The following is a 14,906-nucleotide window of genomic DNA, read 5'->3' as shown; positions in this document are numbered from 1 at the left end:
GTCTCAATGGGAAACTTCCATTCCCAGCCATCTCCTTTATTGCTTTCCTTTCCTTTTTTTCATGGCCCAATATGATGGGAAAAGGAGTTGGGATATATACACTGGTTTGGAGGGTGCTTCTCTTCCTAGCATCTTACATGCTAATACCCCTTGGTCCCTTGAATCTTTTGGCTTTGAAACTTGCTCCCTCCATGTGCTGGAACCTCCCAGCAGCTCTGTTCAATGAATCTTCAGACCTTCTCTTTGTGGCTTCTATTTTTAAGCAAGGGGCTGGGGCTTTTGTGGCTCATTGTGGCAATTGTATGGGCTAAGGTGGTTCATTAAGTAAGTGGGCTATTTTTATTAAACATTGGGCTTTTTGGTTGAGTCAATAGGCTATTTTGATTGGGCTATTGGGCTATTTTTTTCCTCTCTTGTGCTCACCCACATGTTTGGACCTAAGAAATGGGCTTGAGTCCCGAGGCTCCCAAGCGACCCGAGACTTTCCATTCCTCGGCCTATCAATGGGCCTCATGTTGATTTATTACCATCCATACCACAACCCACTCAAGCAAGCCCCGAGCATTTGAGTGGCTTGGGCCCACTTAGGCTTGTAGTGTGGTTGGGTGCGAAATAACAATTTTGTGCTTGGCATGGCATGTCGCTTGGCATGTTTTAATTTTATCATCCTTGGGAAAGGCTCATGGGCTTGTAGAGCTAGTATACTTTATTTCAACTCCTAGCATGACGATTATTTATTTAGCGTGGCACGTGAATTACAACTCGCATGTGGTGGATTTTTGTGTACTACACCTTACGCCTCTTCTTAGTAGAACATCGTTTTGGGCTGATAATTTATTCGGGCCCAACCGTGAATTTTTTGGGTTTCAACAACCATCTAAAATTACGCCACGTGTCATCCCTATCTTCTAAATCTCTCTATAAAACCAGAGGCTCAACTCATACCTCTCACACCAGATCTTCTCTATCCTTTCATTTCTCAGATTTTATATTTCATACTCCACTCTCAATGTCAGACATGAGGAGATGCTTGGAGAGGTAAGAGTGAGAAATTAAAGAAAGAAGGCGTAGATAGGTTGAAAAAAAAAAGGGTGCAGCAATAAGATGATGAACAAGTTGCCATGGCAATGGGTATGCTCGATATATCAAGTCAAGGCCGCCACCGTGGTTCACAAGTTGGTCGTGGCTCGAACATGGATAGACTAGGCATTCTCGAGGTAAGAATCTTTTGGAGGACTACTTTATCCCAAATTATGTGCACTCTAATGTTGTTTTCGAGGGCGATATAGAATGCAACGCCATTTGTTCAATAAAGTCATGCATGATGTTTGCAATTACGATGCATACTTCGTTCAGAAGTGTGATGATGCTGGGGTTTTGGGGCTTCTTCTGTAGCAAAAGTTTACAGCTGTTAAATGAATGTTGGCGTATAGTGCATTTGTTGATCAAGTGGATGAGATTGCCAATATGGGGAAGTCCACTACTCTAGAATTCTTGGTCAAATTCTGTGATACAATCGAAACTCTCTACACCAGGGACTACATCCGCAAACCTACACATAGGGACCTCCAAAGGCTTCTACAAAAAAGCTCGAGGTTTTCCAAGCATCATAGGAAGCATCGACAGTATGCACTAGTAATGGAAGAATTGCCGAACTGCCTAGCAAGGGGATTATGGGAATAGGAAAGGGCAAAACAGTATTATTCTCGAAGCCGTTGATGGATTTGAAACATGGGTTTGGAATGCCTTTTTCAGAGTTTCCGAATCTCAAAACCACCTAAACGTGCTGGGTCAATTCCCGGTATTCAACGATGTCTTGAGAGGTGAAGCCCCGAATATCACCTATGAAATCAACAATACCATCTAATGGAATGGGTATTATTTAGCAGACGGCATCTACCCAAGGTGAACCACATTCGTCAAATCAATTCAGCATCCCCTATCGGAGAAGGAAAAATTATTTTCTACCTATCAAGAGGGTTACAGGAAAGATGTTGATAGGTGTTTTGGTATCCTCCAAGGCCGGTGGGCAATTATTAGGGGTGCTGGGCGTATGTTTGATGAGGAGGTGATGCGGAGCATTATGAGGACGTGCATCATCCTCCATAACATGATTGTGGAGGATGAGTATGATTATGATTCTCCAAACGTGTTCGAACCTAATCCCATTAACATGGTCTTGACAAGAATTTATGAAAGGCCCACGGAAGCAAATGGACAACCACTGGAGTATGAACCATTGGTTAGGGACGGTCGTTTCATGAACTGTATGATTGATCGATATACGGAGATGCAATCTTCTTATATTCATGAACGACGTCAAGTTGACTTGATGGAGCAGTTATGGGCAGTGAGAGGCAGTGACGGTGAATGAAGTGAAGTGAAGATGCTTTGTTTTTAATTTTGCTTTGTGTTGATATATGCTTTGTTTGTGTTTTATTTTGAATTATGCTTTGGTTGTGTTTTTTTTTTAATTATGCTTTGGTCGTGGTTTTCATTTTCATTATGTTTTGTTTGATGTATGCAATGTGTTGAATAAAAGGTATTTTATTGAATGATTTCTTTATTCACTAAAAAAAAAAAAGTAATACAACTAATTAAGAAAAACTACTAATTAAATAAAAGACAAGAATTACAACTACTTTAATACAAAACAAGCAATACAATTAAATAAAAGGCAAACAAACTAAATAGTTTTGATCATTTAACCAATCGGTGTAGCTAGGTCCATCGTCACGGAAAAGTCTTCTTCTCATAACATCCCTTCGTTATAGCTTCCAAAATTATTTTGTTTCAGGGGACATACGGCTTGTATCCATGGCCATGGTTTCTCGATCCTTCCTCTCAATATCTTGTTTGCATATATACTCCATTTCTCTTGCATATTCTTCATTCATTGTCTTCTTGTCTGCATCTTTTTTCATGTCTAACTCAATTCTCATGTTGTCGTTCCTTGCAATTTGCTCCAAAATTTTGCAGCATCATTGCTGGAAGTACTCCCTCTCTTCGCCTTCACCGCCATTCCACCAATAGGCCTCGGCTCCTTTTGAATTGGGGAGTCTTGACTCATCAGGGAATCCAAAGGAGAATTTGATGCCGTTGAATCATGGAGTGGCGTCTCGTTCAACACAACGGTTGGACCTGTGGGAATAATTTTGAATCGCGAACAATTTTTCACCACCACCCAACATTATTTATGGTTGAAAGATTTTATGCCTTGGCCAATGGCACCAAACCACATTTATGCTTGCATAATCTATTAAAAAAATATATATTGGAAATGCAAGAAACATCAACAAAAAAAAAATTTGGACATTAAATTTAATAAAACGGAATCTTGTGGCGTTCAATGCTTAACCCTATCTTCTTCATTTTGTGATCATATTTGATTTTGAGCTGCTGTTTGGTTGCGGGGATTTTTGGCAGTCCTAGATGTTGAGCTATGAGTACTTTAAAACCTGTTTTAGTTTATATAGACTTATTTGTTTTTAGAATTTAGTTTTAGTACTTTATCTTAGTTTCCTTTTGGTTTCTATTCGAAGTTTTTTGATTTTCTGTCATAAACGGCATCTGTTTGTTTCAGTTTTTTAGCAGAAACTGCATTGGAAGTGTTTGGCAATGTTACAACTGCAAATGGACTTAAATTTGTCTAGATTTTCTGTCATAAAATGCATCTGTTTGTTTCAGTTTTTAGCAGAAACTACTTTCATAAACTTCATTGGATGTGTATGGCAATGTTACAACTGCTCATGGCTTTCCTTTGGTTTCTATTCAAATTTGAGGATATGTTTTCTCATAAAGTGCACTGTTGTTTTCGTTTATTTCAGTTTTTGACTAGAAACTACTCATCTACATTATTTACTAATTTGAATTGTTTTTTGTTTTTTGTTGTTGTTTTGTTTGCATTTTCAAGGCTAATGGAGGTTTGTATCACAGCCAAGTGCACATATAAGTCGGAAGCCATTATGTTTTCAGTTTCGTCAAATTCATCCATGGTTGATGTTTTGAAGACTTTGTGTCTAAGATTTAGGGGTTTACAGTTGGGTAGTTTCATGTTACGGTATTCGCTGCCCGGTTATCCGAGCTGTTTACTAGAAACAGATAGCAATTTGGGCATGATGAGGACATATTTGTCGATATCAAATGCGAAGAGTGTGGATATTTTAGTGAAGGATTTATGCGGGAGCAGTGAATATAGTGGTGATTTTTGTGTAAATAAGGAGTTCATAGCATGTGAAAAGGGCGAGTTGTCATGTTCTAGTACTATCGAAGACACAAATGAATTTTTGGGCAGGTCGAAGAGAGCAAGTACTAAGCCTTTGTTGTTGAATAAGTGGGAGATGTATATACATCATGTGGGTCAGAAGTTTGACGGTGGTGCACAGGAGTTTCGGTTGAAATTGTGCAAGTACGCTCTTGAAGTAGGATTTAATTTTTTATATGCCAGCAATGACAAGAAGCGGGTAATTGCTGTTTATTCAAATAAGAAATTGGAGGGTTGTAGCTAGCGTGTTTATGCTTCTCGTTGTGAAGCTACTGGCTGTTTTGTAATTCGGACGTTAAATAAAGTGCATACATGTGCTGGTCTGATACGGGAATCAAAGAGTAAGATGATGAGGTCTCGTGTGGTGTCCTCTCTCTTTGTGGACAGAATTCGTGCAAAACCAAAGCTGGAGCCAGTTGAGATTATACACGAGTTCAAAGATTATTATGGTATAGACATTTCATACTACCACGAATGATTTGGCAAAGAATTAGCAAAATTGGAGTTTCACGGTGATGAGTCGAAGTCCTTCAACATGTTAGTGTGGTATACGAATGCCGTAAAGGAAACTAACCCTGGTTCTCTCTGCATTCTTGAATGTGAAGTTGGAATTAACCGCTTTAGACGATTTTTTGTGTCGTTTGGCAGTTGTATTGCTGGATTTCAATATTGCATACCCTTGTTGTTCATTGATGCTACGTTTTGGAAGACCAAGGACAAGGGACAGTTTCTCTGTGCTTCCAGAAATAATGGGAATCAAGGTATGGTTACTGTAATGTATTGCATATTTCATTTGTTGCAGTTCTTGTTTCATAATTCGATTTTCTTAATAATTTTTGCAAGTCTGTGGGAATGTTGCAACTGCTCATGAACTTAAATGTGTTTTAAATTTAGTTTTAGTACTTTGACCATGGATTTGCCTTTTGGTTTCCTTTCAAATTTGAGCAGATTTGTTTTCATAAACTGCACTGCAGTTTCTGTTTGTTTCTTATACTTGTGCTTTTGGTTTTGTGTTGCAGGGTTTTATCCTCTAGCTTTTGGACTTGGTTTCTTCAACTTTCGGCTACTATATTGCTACCGATAGGGAGAGTGGTGACCCTTTTCTCGGATCGCAATCAAGGTTTGTTAAATGCAATGGAGTTTGTGTTTCTTGGATGGCCTCATTCTTATTGTTACTATCACCTCAAGCAGAATTTGATATCGAAGTACCTAAAGTCAGGTTATGGGAAACTGCTCCAAGACCGTGTTATCAATTTATTTAGTATATGTGCATATGCTGTAACGGAGGAAGAGTTTAAGGTAGCAATGGACGAGTTGGTGATTGTTGGGAGTTCGAAAGTGAAGACATTTATATCTGATTTGTCTAGAGATCACTATGCCAACGCATTTTTCAAAATGCGTTATGGGGAGATGGCAAACAGTTTAGTTGAGTCATTTAATAATTAGGTTGGTGTGTTTTGAGATTTGCCGGTGCTACCTTTGATAGAAGGGATTCGACAGAAATTGATGGTATTCGATTCTCAATGATGAATTGAGGTGGAGAAGTGGACAACAATTTTGTGTCCGGAGATGGAAACTAGACTGTAGGAAAACGCGGAGGCCGGTAGGACTTGGGTAGTTCATCATTCTAGTTGCATTGTTTTTGAAGTATTTGTTGATTATTCTGTGATGGTTAATCTCGAGCAAAGGACATGTTCTTGCCGTCTTTGGCAACTTGATGGTTTTCCTTGTACTATGCGGTGGCTGCAATTCTAGCAAAGAAAGATTTAGTTTATGATTACGTGGAGTGTTACTACAAGTCTGACTTCTTTCGAAAAGCGAATGAGAGTCCTATTTTTCCTATTCTAGATATTGGGAAAGGCTTGGGCAGCAACAGTTCTGCAGTTGGAGTTGTGCTTCAGCCACTTACAAAGAGGCCAGCCGGAAGACCACCAACGAAGAGGATCAAAGATTTTGGTGAATTTACAAGGCCATTGAAATGCAGTCGATGCAGTGTTGTTGGGCACAACAGGAAGACTTGCAAGGCGGTGATATGAACATTCCTTCGAAGTTGATGATTGCTTATGTTAGATATGATTGAGTAAATGTATAGTCAGTTTTTGCAACGCAGTTTTTGCAAACACTGCATTGCAGTTTTTAGTTGCTTTTAATTGGCTACACAACTTCTAATTTGATGTTATGATTATTTTTTGACGTTAATGAAAATTATACAATTGTTTCATCAGTGGATATTCGTTTTTAACTGCCATTCAATGCTTGCTTTCAGTTTTGAGCAAATTTTGTTTCATAAACTGCACTGCAGTTTCCATTTGTTTGTTGCAATTTTTGACCAGAAACTGCAGTGCAGTTTCTTGTTCCATAATTCAATTTCAGAATAATTTTTGCTAGTCTATGGGAATGTTACAACTGCTCATAGAGTTAAATGTGTTTTGATATTAGTTTTTTGTACTTCGATTATGCCTTTGCCTTTTGGTTTCTTTTCACATCACATTTGAGCAGATGTTTTTGCATACACTGCACTACCGTTGCAGTTTTTTACCACAAAATTCAGTGCAGTTTTTTTGTCTCATAATTCGATTTCTGAATAATTTTTGCAAGTATATTGAAATGTTACAACTGCTGACCTATTTAAATGTGTTTTGAACAAAGTTTTAGTACTTTTGATTATGACTTTGGCTTTTGGGTTCATCTCACATTTTTTGAGCAGATTTCATTTGTTGCAGTATTTGACTAGAAAATTGAATGCAGTTTGTTGTTTCCGTTTCGTTTTGTTGGATCCTATTCCAAGATTATATTACAATTTAGATGTATATACCATAACTAGAAATATTTGCAAGTTCTTCATTCGGGGACAAGTCTTCCTATACAGGTGTAGGGGGCCCTTCCTTTTGCTTCAGAAGTTTTGGTATTTTTCTAGTTTCTAAGAACGCTTGTGCTTGAGGTCTGATGTATCCCAGCCACCCTTCAAAATATTAACCTGTTTAAAGAAAAAGAAAAAAAGAGAAAAAGAAATAGTAATCAGTGCATTGCATATTATAGTTTTGGTCTGAAATTAGGCAGTAGGTATAATACAGAAACTACAATGTGCCATTCAATGCTCTAGAAAGTTTTGCATGTAAGACTGCAAGCATTGAATGGCAATTTGTTAGTATATATTTTTCGAAAACTGCAGTGCAATGTCTATTTAAACAATTTTGAATTTTGAAAATAATTCTTATTCAAGTCCATGTAAACATGTACTGTGGACTATCTGTCTGCAAAGACCCTATTTTCTCCTCCTCGATTTGTATATAGGCCTCAATAACTAGTCATTTAAAAATATATGTATATTTTTTATATCAAAATCAATATTCATTGTCATCCAGATTCCAGAATGCATGAAACGAAAATTTGCAGAAGGAAAAAAATAATAATAAAAAAAAAAACTGAAAGCGCAGATACAAAAAAATGGAACAAAATTCCATAGAGATACAATAGTCATATAACAATTATTTATTATTTGAAAACCAAAACAAAAAGAATCATGAGGTTGAAACTTATAGTACCTCTTGTTTTCCGAAACCGCCTGTTAGTATGAAAATTGTATTGTCATTTTTTAGACTTTAGTATAGGTTGAAAGTTAGTGTGTGAAGAATTGTTACTGGACGTTTTGGCACAACTCATTTAGCCTCATACTTCCGAGGCATGACTTGACCGATATGAGAAACTGATTTCAGGTAAATCTTGACATAATCATTATAGGATTCCTAGTTGGAGTTATTTTTACTCAAGCACTTTTATGTTAGCCCTATTTTTAATAGGATTAGATTTTATCTCTTGAGATTACTTTCCTAGTTGGACTCTATTTTGATTCAAGTTAAAATATTATCTTTGTTTAGTCTAATTATTTTGTTTTAGGAGATATTGTTTCTCCCTAAAAGAGTGGCTATTTGGCATCAATCACTCAGAATCCATTTTGGATCAAATATGATATTCATGATTGAATAGAATTTGTGGTCTCCTGTTTGGCGTGATTACTTAGAACCATATAGGAATTTTGGCTCTGTCATTCAGAATGCATCTAAATCTTATATTGATGATGGGAAGTTTGCATGGGCTGACGAATTCTCTCTTGCAAAAAGGAGATTGTGGTTTGTATAAGGATATGACGTGCTTCTTTGTTTTCAGAGCTTTCCCACATTTTGTTTGAGCATCAAAAATTCCTAAGAAAGCTGCTGTGCATTTATTTGAGATAAATCATCAAGTGTTCTATGTTTACTTGGCGATTTATCAAACACTTTAATCATTCATATTGCATTCATTTCATTGTTCGGTGACTCATACGGTTGAGGGCACCAAGACCGTGGTGGCGGTTTTCATCCGGCGAGCTTGAAGCAATCGTGGCCAGTATTGCGTTCAACATAAGGAGTGTCGAAGATCATCCCGTGACAAAAGTTGAGTTACGAAGAAGTCGGTAAACATTATCTAGAATGTGTCTACGATAAGCGTGTGAGTACTTCTTGTAATCATCATTCGTTAGTGAATTTGTGTTGGACTGAGAAGTCCAGTGGATTTTCCCCAGAGGTGGGGTTTTACCACGTAAAATAATTCTCTGCGTGTTCTTTTATTTTATGCTCAGCACGTTTCAAGAATGATAAGCCATATCAATCCTGCTACCGAAGTTTATTGTTACTTATTTGATTATAACCTTAAATTGGCCTATTCACCCTCCTCTAGGCATTTTTTGTCATACTACAGGTATTTTCACAGCCCATTCCAAAATGCTTTCCTGATTCCATAAATAACAAGATATCTTTTTGAAAGGGAAGTTGGAGGTTGTTGGTTACATATGTAAGAGCAAAGCCCTTACAAATGGTTAACATCATCAAAATCTGACCCTTCTCTTAAATTTCTGCTAACCCACTGGAACTGCAAGAAACACGACATCAATATGTTTCACTTCCTTCCAGCATGAAACGTTAAAAACTAAAGAAAAAGAATTCATGTATTGCAACATAAAACTACCTGAATTTCTTTTTCTGATTGGAGTTTCCCGACTTGATGTATGAGACGAAGATAATTTGGGATTCTTCAAGTTTTCAAGCCAGAAAGATTATCCAAAAACTAGAAAAGGAAAGTGTATGATGGAAGCAGATGGGTGTGGTGAACAAACAAAGTTATTGTGCTGTTTGTGAAGGGGGCGTGGCCTTTGATTTCTTCAAGGTCATTATGTTGAGTAACGCGAATCTCTGCAAAGATGTTTCAATTTTCAATGGACTGGTTAGTGGTCTGTGTTGCTCGAGAGATGCGAGTGCTTGCCAGCTTTCTCTGACTGCTTTCACTTCTCTACTATTTCTTGTCTTCTTCAGTATTGAAGTGCATAGTGGAATAGTATAGTCAGGCCTAAAAATTATTTTCTGTCTATTAAGAGGGTTACAGGAATGATATCGAAAGGTGTTTTGGTATCCTCCAAGTTTGGTGGGCAATTATTAGGGGTGCTACACGTATGTTTGATGAGGATGTGTTGCAGAACATTATGATGACGTGCATCATCCTCCATAACATGATTATAGAGGATGAGTATGATTATGATGCTTCAGACATGTTCGAACCTGATCCTATGAACACGGCCTTTACAAGAATTTATAAAAGGCACATGGGAGCAAATGAACAACCACTAGAGCATGAACCGTCGGTTAAGGATGGTTGTTTCATGAACTGTATGATGGATCAATATACGGAGATGCAATCATCTTATATCATGAACGGCGTCAAGTTGACTTGATGGAGCACTTATAGGTAGTGAGAGGTAATGACGGTGAATGAAGTGAAGTGAAGATGCTTTGTTTTTAATTTTGCTTTGTGTTGATGTATGTTTGTTTGTGTTTTGTTTTGAATTATGCTTTGGTTGTGGTTTTTTTTTTTTTTTTTTTTTTTAAAATTATAATTATGTTTTGTTTGATGTATACAATGTGTTGAATAAAAATGTATTTTATTGAATGATTTCTTTATTCACACAAAAAAAAAAAAAAAAGCAATACAATTAATTAAAAAAATATATTAATTAATTAAAAGACAAGAATTACAACTACTTTAATACAAAACAAGCAATACAATTAAACAAAAGGCAAGCAAACTAACTTAATAGTTTTGATCATTTAACCAATCGGTGTAGCTAGGTCCATTGCCACGGAAAAGTAGATTGCTATTATATTGAACTTTTATTGTACTGGTATTGCTTCCAGATTGCTATTATAATTTGAGTGCGAAATTAAAGGGACTGGAATGTAATTCCAAATGGATCCAAAACATTAAAGTTCTTAGAATTTCTATATTACACAGTTACTGTGATACTCCGACTATACCTTCTTTTCTGATTACAAATTAGGCCGATGCATAGGCCAGATGTGGGGCAAATACAAGGTGAAATGTCCTATGTGTTTGACTACATATACTTGTTGAAGGAGCATTACGAATGTTAACCTCAATAGATTGCTCATGTCTTGCCAAGAACACTCTTGAATTTATGCAATGTGCCCAAGCCAGTCCCAAAGCTGGACTCACCCGTCTGCCTGATGTGTCCGGGGACTCCAAGTTTCCCAACCTCACCCCATTCACTTTATCATGTGGCCCAATAAAATCCACCACTTGGTTGGTGACAACCACCGCCAACCCAAACTTATTTGCTAAACCCTTCAATGTCCCAGATATGTTGAAGAACATTTCAAACCGCCGTTTCAAATCTGCCGCTGTTGTCTGATACTGTGATCGGAACAATGCAGCAATGGAATCAATGACAATGAGTTTCACAGGTAGGCGGGTGTGATCAATGGCAATAAATGCTTCTATGTCTCCAAGGACATGGATGAGTTGTTGAGCATCATGAACACCATGAACATATATGTCTTCCAATGGCTCCAACCTTATTAAGTTGGGGTATGATGCATGATAAAGGTTGCCTAGTTGTTGCAATCGACGAAATGGGAAGCTGAATTCTGTGAATATGTAGACGGAGGAGCCCCCTAGTCCACCATGTGAGGGTGGGAGCTGATCTCGTACCGTAAGTTGGAGACAAAGCTGCGTCTTCCCGGAACCACTCTCCCCTACCAATTCTATTATGGAGTTGCAGGGTATCCCACCCCCCAAGCAGTCATCTAGTATTGGGCATCCAATGGATAATTTAGGGGTTGAAAGAGGAAGGAGCATGAGGTTTTGGGGTGTCATGTTTGTGTAATTTAGAGGGGGATGTGATGGTGCTACAAGGCATGCATTATATATATATATATATATATATATATAGAGAGAGAGAGAGAGAGAGAGAGAGAGAGAGAGAGAGAGAGAGAGTTCATTTTGAAGGTCTGTACTGTAGGCCATATGTCTTTTAAGGGATGTATAATTCATCATTTTTCCAGGTTGTAATTACTTTTTTGTTTATTTATTAGTATTTTTTTGGACCAAATAATTTAAAAAACATTCTGATTCAGTACGTACTGTAATAGGATCCTATTGTAACTCTATCATCACTTTATTGTACTCTTATTGACATAATATTGCCATTAAACGCATGTTTATTGCATAGTTATTGCTGCTATATCGCCACTGAACTGGACACTGATAAACTGTATACGCACAAATACAAAAAGAGGCTTCATCATTCCATAAAATCCTATTTCCAAACTTACATAGTACAACAACAGGCCACCCCATCGTTACATAATACAAAAATAAGCCACCTCATAGTTCCATTTCCCTGCTGTTGACAAATTCGAAGTTGCATACTCTTCAAGTGCGGTGACCGCGACCCATGAAATTCATGACCCCGGCCACAGTGATGTTGGCCCAGTTTCCTGCCGGATCCACTATTTTTGCAAACTTATGAAATAGTTCGAATCCGCTTTCCACTTCTTCTTGCTTCAACTTGGCCATTGCTTCTGATTCCTTGAATACCATAATTGCAGTGGCAGGGGCAATTTCAATTTTTTCTTTCATTGTCTTTATATGTAGGAGATGCATGCGCGCATGATAACGAGAGCGAATTGTGCGGTTTTTTATGACACCCCATCTAGCTTGGCCCTCCACAATTTTTGAAACTATGTCTGCATGAAGATTTTTCCAAAACATGGTATTGCCTCGACATTGCTGCATGCCATGGACCAAGTCTGCAGGGAGTGAATTGGGTGACTTGGCTTGTGTTTCAGTCTCCCCTCCTTCAGTAATTGAAAGCCTTGGGTTTGGTGTAAGGTTATGGTCCATGGTCTTCGATATTTATTGTAGCCTGGTGTACAACTTAATTGGAAAAAAAGGGGACTAAATGCGATGTGAGTGAAATCAGTGGGGAAGGTAATGACTGTAAGCAGGAGTTAATGTGATGGAAGTTTTCATTTCAAACAGCTGGGTTGATTAATATAGGCAGGTTTTAATGACCTGGAGTAACTCAGAGAATTATTGGCGGGAGGGATTAGGGGGAGTAATTGGCGGGAAGGATTGGCAGGAGTCTTAGGCGGGATAGTATTGGGCGGGAGTTATTACCTAGTTGACTGTATGCCTTTTTGTAATATATTTGTATGTTGGACGTTCTGAACTTGGTAATTTTCTCATTATGTAATTTCAAATAAGGGATTTGCCTATTTGCCTAATTGACCAACTCATTCAAATTGACCAATATGGTTATTGTCTTATTTCTCATTTCAGCAATCTCAATTCGTTTCCATTTTTCCATTCTTCATATTTTCCTATTTTCCATGTGTCATCCAATTTTCCAATTTTCCAATTTTTCATTATTTTTGCCTATTTTTTCCTATTCCCTATTTTCCTATTGTGCAATGTCCCAAGTTTCCTTTTGTTCTATTTCCAGTTTTCTAATTTTTCTATGTTCCCATTTTCCCATTATGTAATTAAAAAAAGTTGCCTACTTTGCCTAATTCAAAAAGTAATTAAAATTGTCCAATATGGTAATTGTCTTGTTTCCCATTTCCACAATTTCAATTCGTTTCCAATTTTCTTATTTTCCATGTGTCCCTGTTTCCTATTTCCATTTTTCAAATTTTAAGTTTTTGTCCAATTATCCAATTTTCTTTTTTCCAATTGGACTATTTTCTTAGTTTCCTTTTTTTCCTATTTCCAATTTTCCAATTTTTCAATTTGCTAACTTTCCTTTTGTTCTATTTCCAATTTTGCTATTTTCCAAGTTGCCTGATTTCCTTTTTTTCAATTATCCAGTTATCCAATATTCCAATTTTCCAATTATCCAATTTTCAATTTTCCAATTTGTGAATTTGCCTATTTTCCAAGTGTCCTTTTTTCCTATTTCCTATTTCGAATTTTCCAATTTTCATGTTTTCACAGTTTCCTATTTCCTAACAATAATAATAATCAACCAACCAGCTGCGACATTCATCCTATTACTTCTATATTGATAATGTCAGAAGTTTCATCGATAAGCCTCATCAAACTAGTAGTTTTTTAATTTGAATTATGAATTTAGAAATAAAAGCTCATGATATGCAGAAAATGACATACATTGTCTAGAAATATTTATGCTCTAGCAATTTATCGTCCAAATTCTGGACTCTCTGTGTCAGGTGCTTCTTTGTGTTCTATCCAGCATAAGAATGTTTAATACTGTGATTTCAATTGTTTATACAAATTCTATAAGTAATATTGATGAGTGTTGTAAATCTATTTGATGTTGGGAACAGAAACTCAAACAAAACAGGAATTTTTTTTATTTTTTTTGGCATAGACACATTACTACAAAAAGTGAAAAAGACGACCAGAAAACAACGACGGTCTAAGTGAAAACCGTCGTGGTTTTTAAAAAGACGACGGTTCTAAAAGCACCGTCGTGTAATACCACCTTAGACAACTAAAAATGGAGATTCAAATGGCTGTTCAAAAACAACGATGTACCTAATTAAACAACCGACGTCTATTTGAAACAGATTTCCGCAGTGNAAAATCAAAGCCAACAAAGAACGGCAGAAGTTATGAATCGACCGACGTAGAAAGTAAAGACGANGATTTCAATAAAACCCGCCGTTTTTACTCATAAAATAACACGACGAGGTTTTCGTANAAGACGCCGTATAATTACAAACAAATCCACGGCTTTAAAATACAAAATATCGCCGTATTAAATTAATGTACAACGANGGAAAATATAAATATATCGACGTCATTCTCGTATAGTTCTACGACGTTATCTTTAAATCGTACTATAAAATTTAACGTCGTATTTATTCATTTTATACGTCGTACCTTTAATTTAAACCGTCGTCTTAATAAGAATTTTTGTTAACAATTTTTTTNTTTGATTTTCTTATCCTACGTCGGTAGATCTACTTAATGACAAGAATTGAAATAACCACGACGGTTTATATAGAAAACCGCCGACATAATCAGATTTTTCTGAGATCCCAAGGGTTACGAAATCTTACCAGATGGAACTCTGTTCCACATCATAATCTTAACAGATGACACAGATTTGCAATCNGAGAGACAATTTTTTGGAAGTTGATGATGTGTNTGCGTTTGTGTATCTACAAATATTATACCTAACGTCGTTGCAAATTTGCAATCAGAGAGACAATTTTCAACGACGGTTATATTATACCTAACGACGTTTAAAAAACAAATCAACGTCGCTCAACAAATATATTACGTC

The 14,906-nt window shown here is 36.9% G+C and overlaps 1 protein-coding gene across 1 annotated transcript; it reads right to left on the bottom strand.

The window, feature by feature from the left end:
* Positions 1 to 7,184: 7,184 nt before the first annotated feature.
* LOC117625536 (DNA repair protein XRCC3 homolog) lies at positions 7,185 to 11,467 on the bottom strand. Its single transcript, XM_034357080.1, has 2 exons — positions 10,808 to 11,467; positions 7,185 to 7,241 (listed from the first exon to the last, which is right to left on the bottom strand). The coding sequence occupies exons 1-2, from the start codon at positions 11,465 to 11,467 to the stop codon at positions 7,185 to 7,187; spliced, it is 717 nt and encodes a 238-aa protein (XP_034212971.1).
* Between the last annotated feature and the right edge of the window lie 3,439 nt (positions 11,468 to 14,906).

This window comes from Prunus dulcis, chromosome 4 (assembly GCF_902201215.1).
Source record: "Prunus dulcis chromosome 4, ALMONDv2, whole genome shotgun sequence".
NCBI lineage: Eukaryota > Viridiplantae > Streptophyta > Magnoliopsida > Rosales > Rosaceae > Prunus > Prunus dulcis.
This window is presented reverse-complemented; position numbering and strand designations above follow the sequence as displayed.

Coding starts and splice junctions, on each gene's coding strand:
- LOC117625536 (XM_034357080.1), bottom strand. CDS start 11,467: ATGACACCCCAAAACCTCATGCTCCTTCCTCTTTCAACCCCTAAATTA. Junction 7,242..10,807: donor CGGACACATCAGGCAGACGG/GTGAGTCCAGCT, acceptor TTCTTTAAACAG/GTTAATATTTTGAAGGGTGG.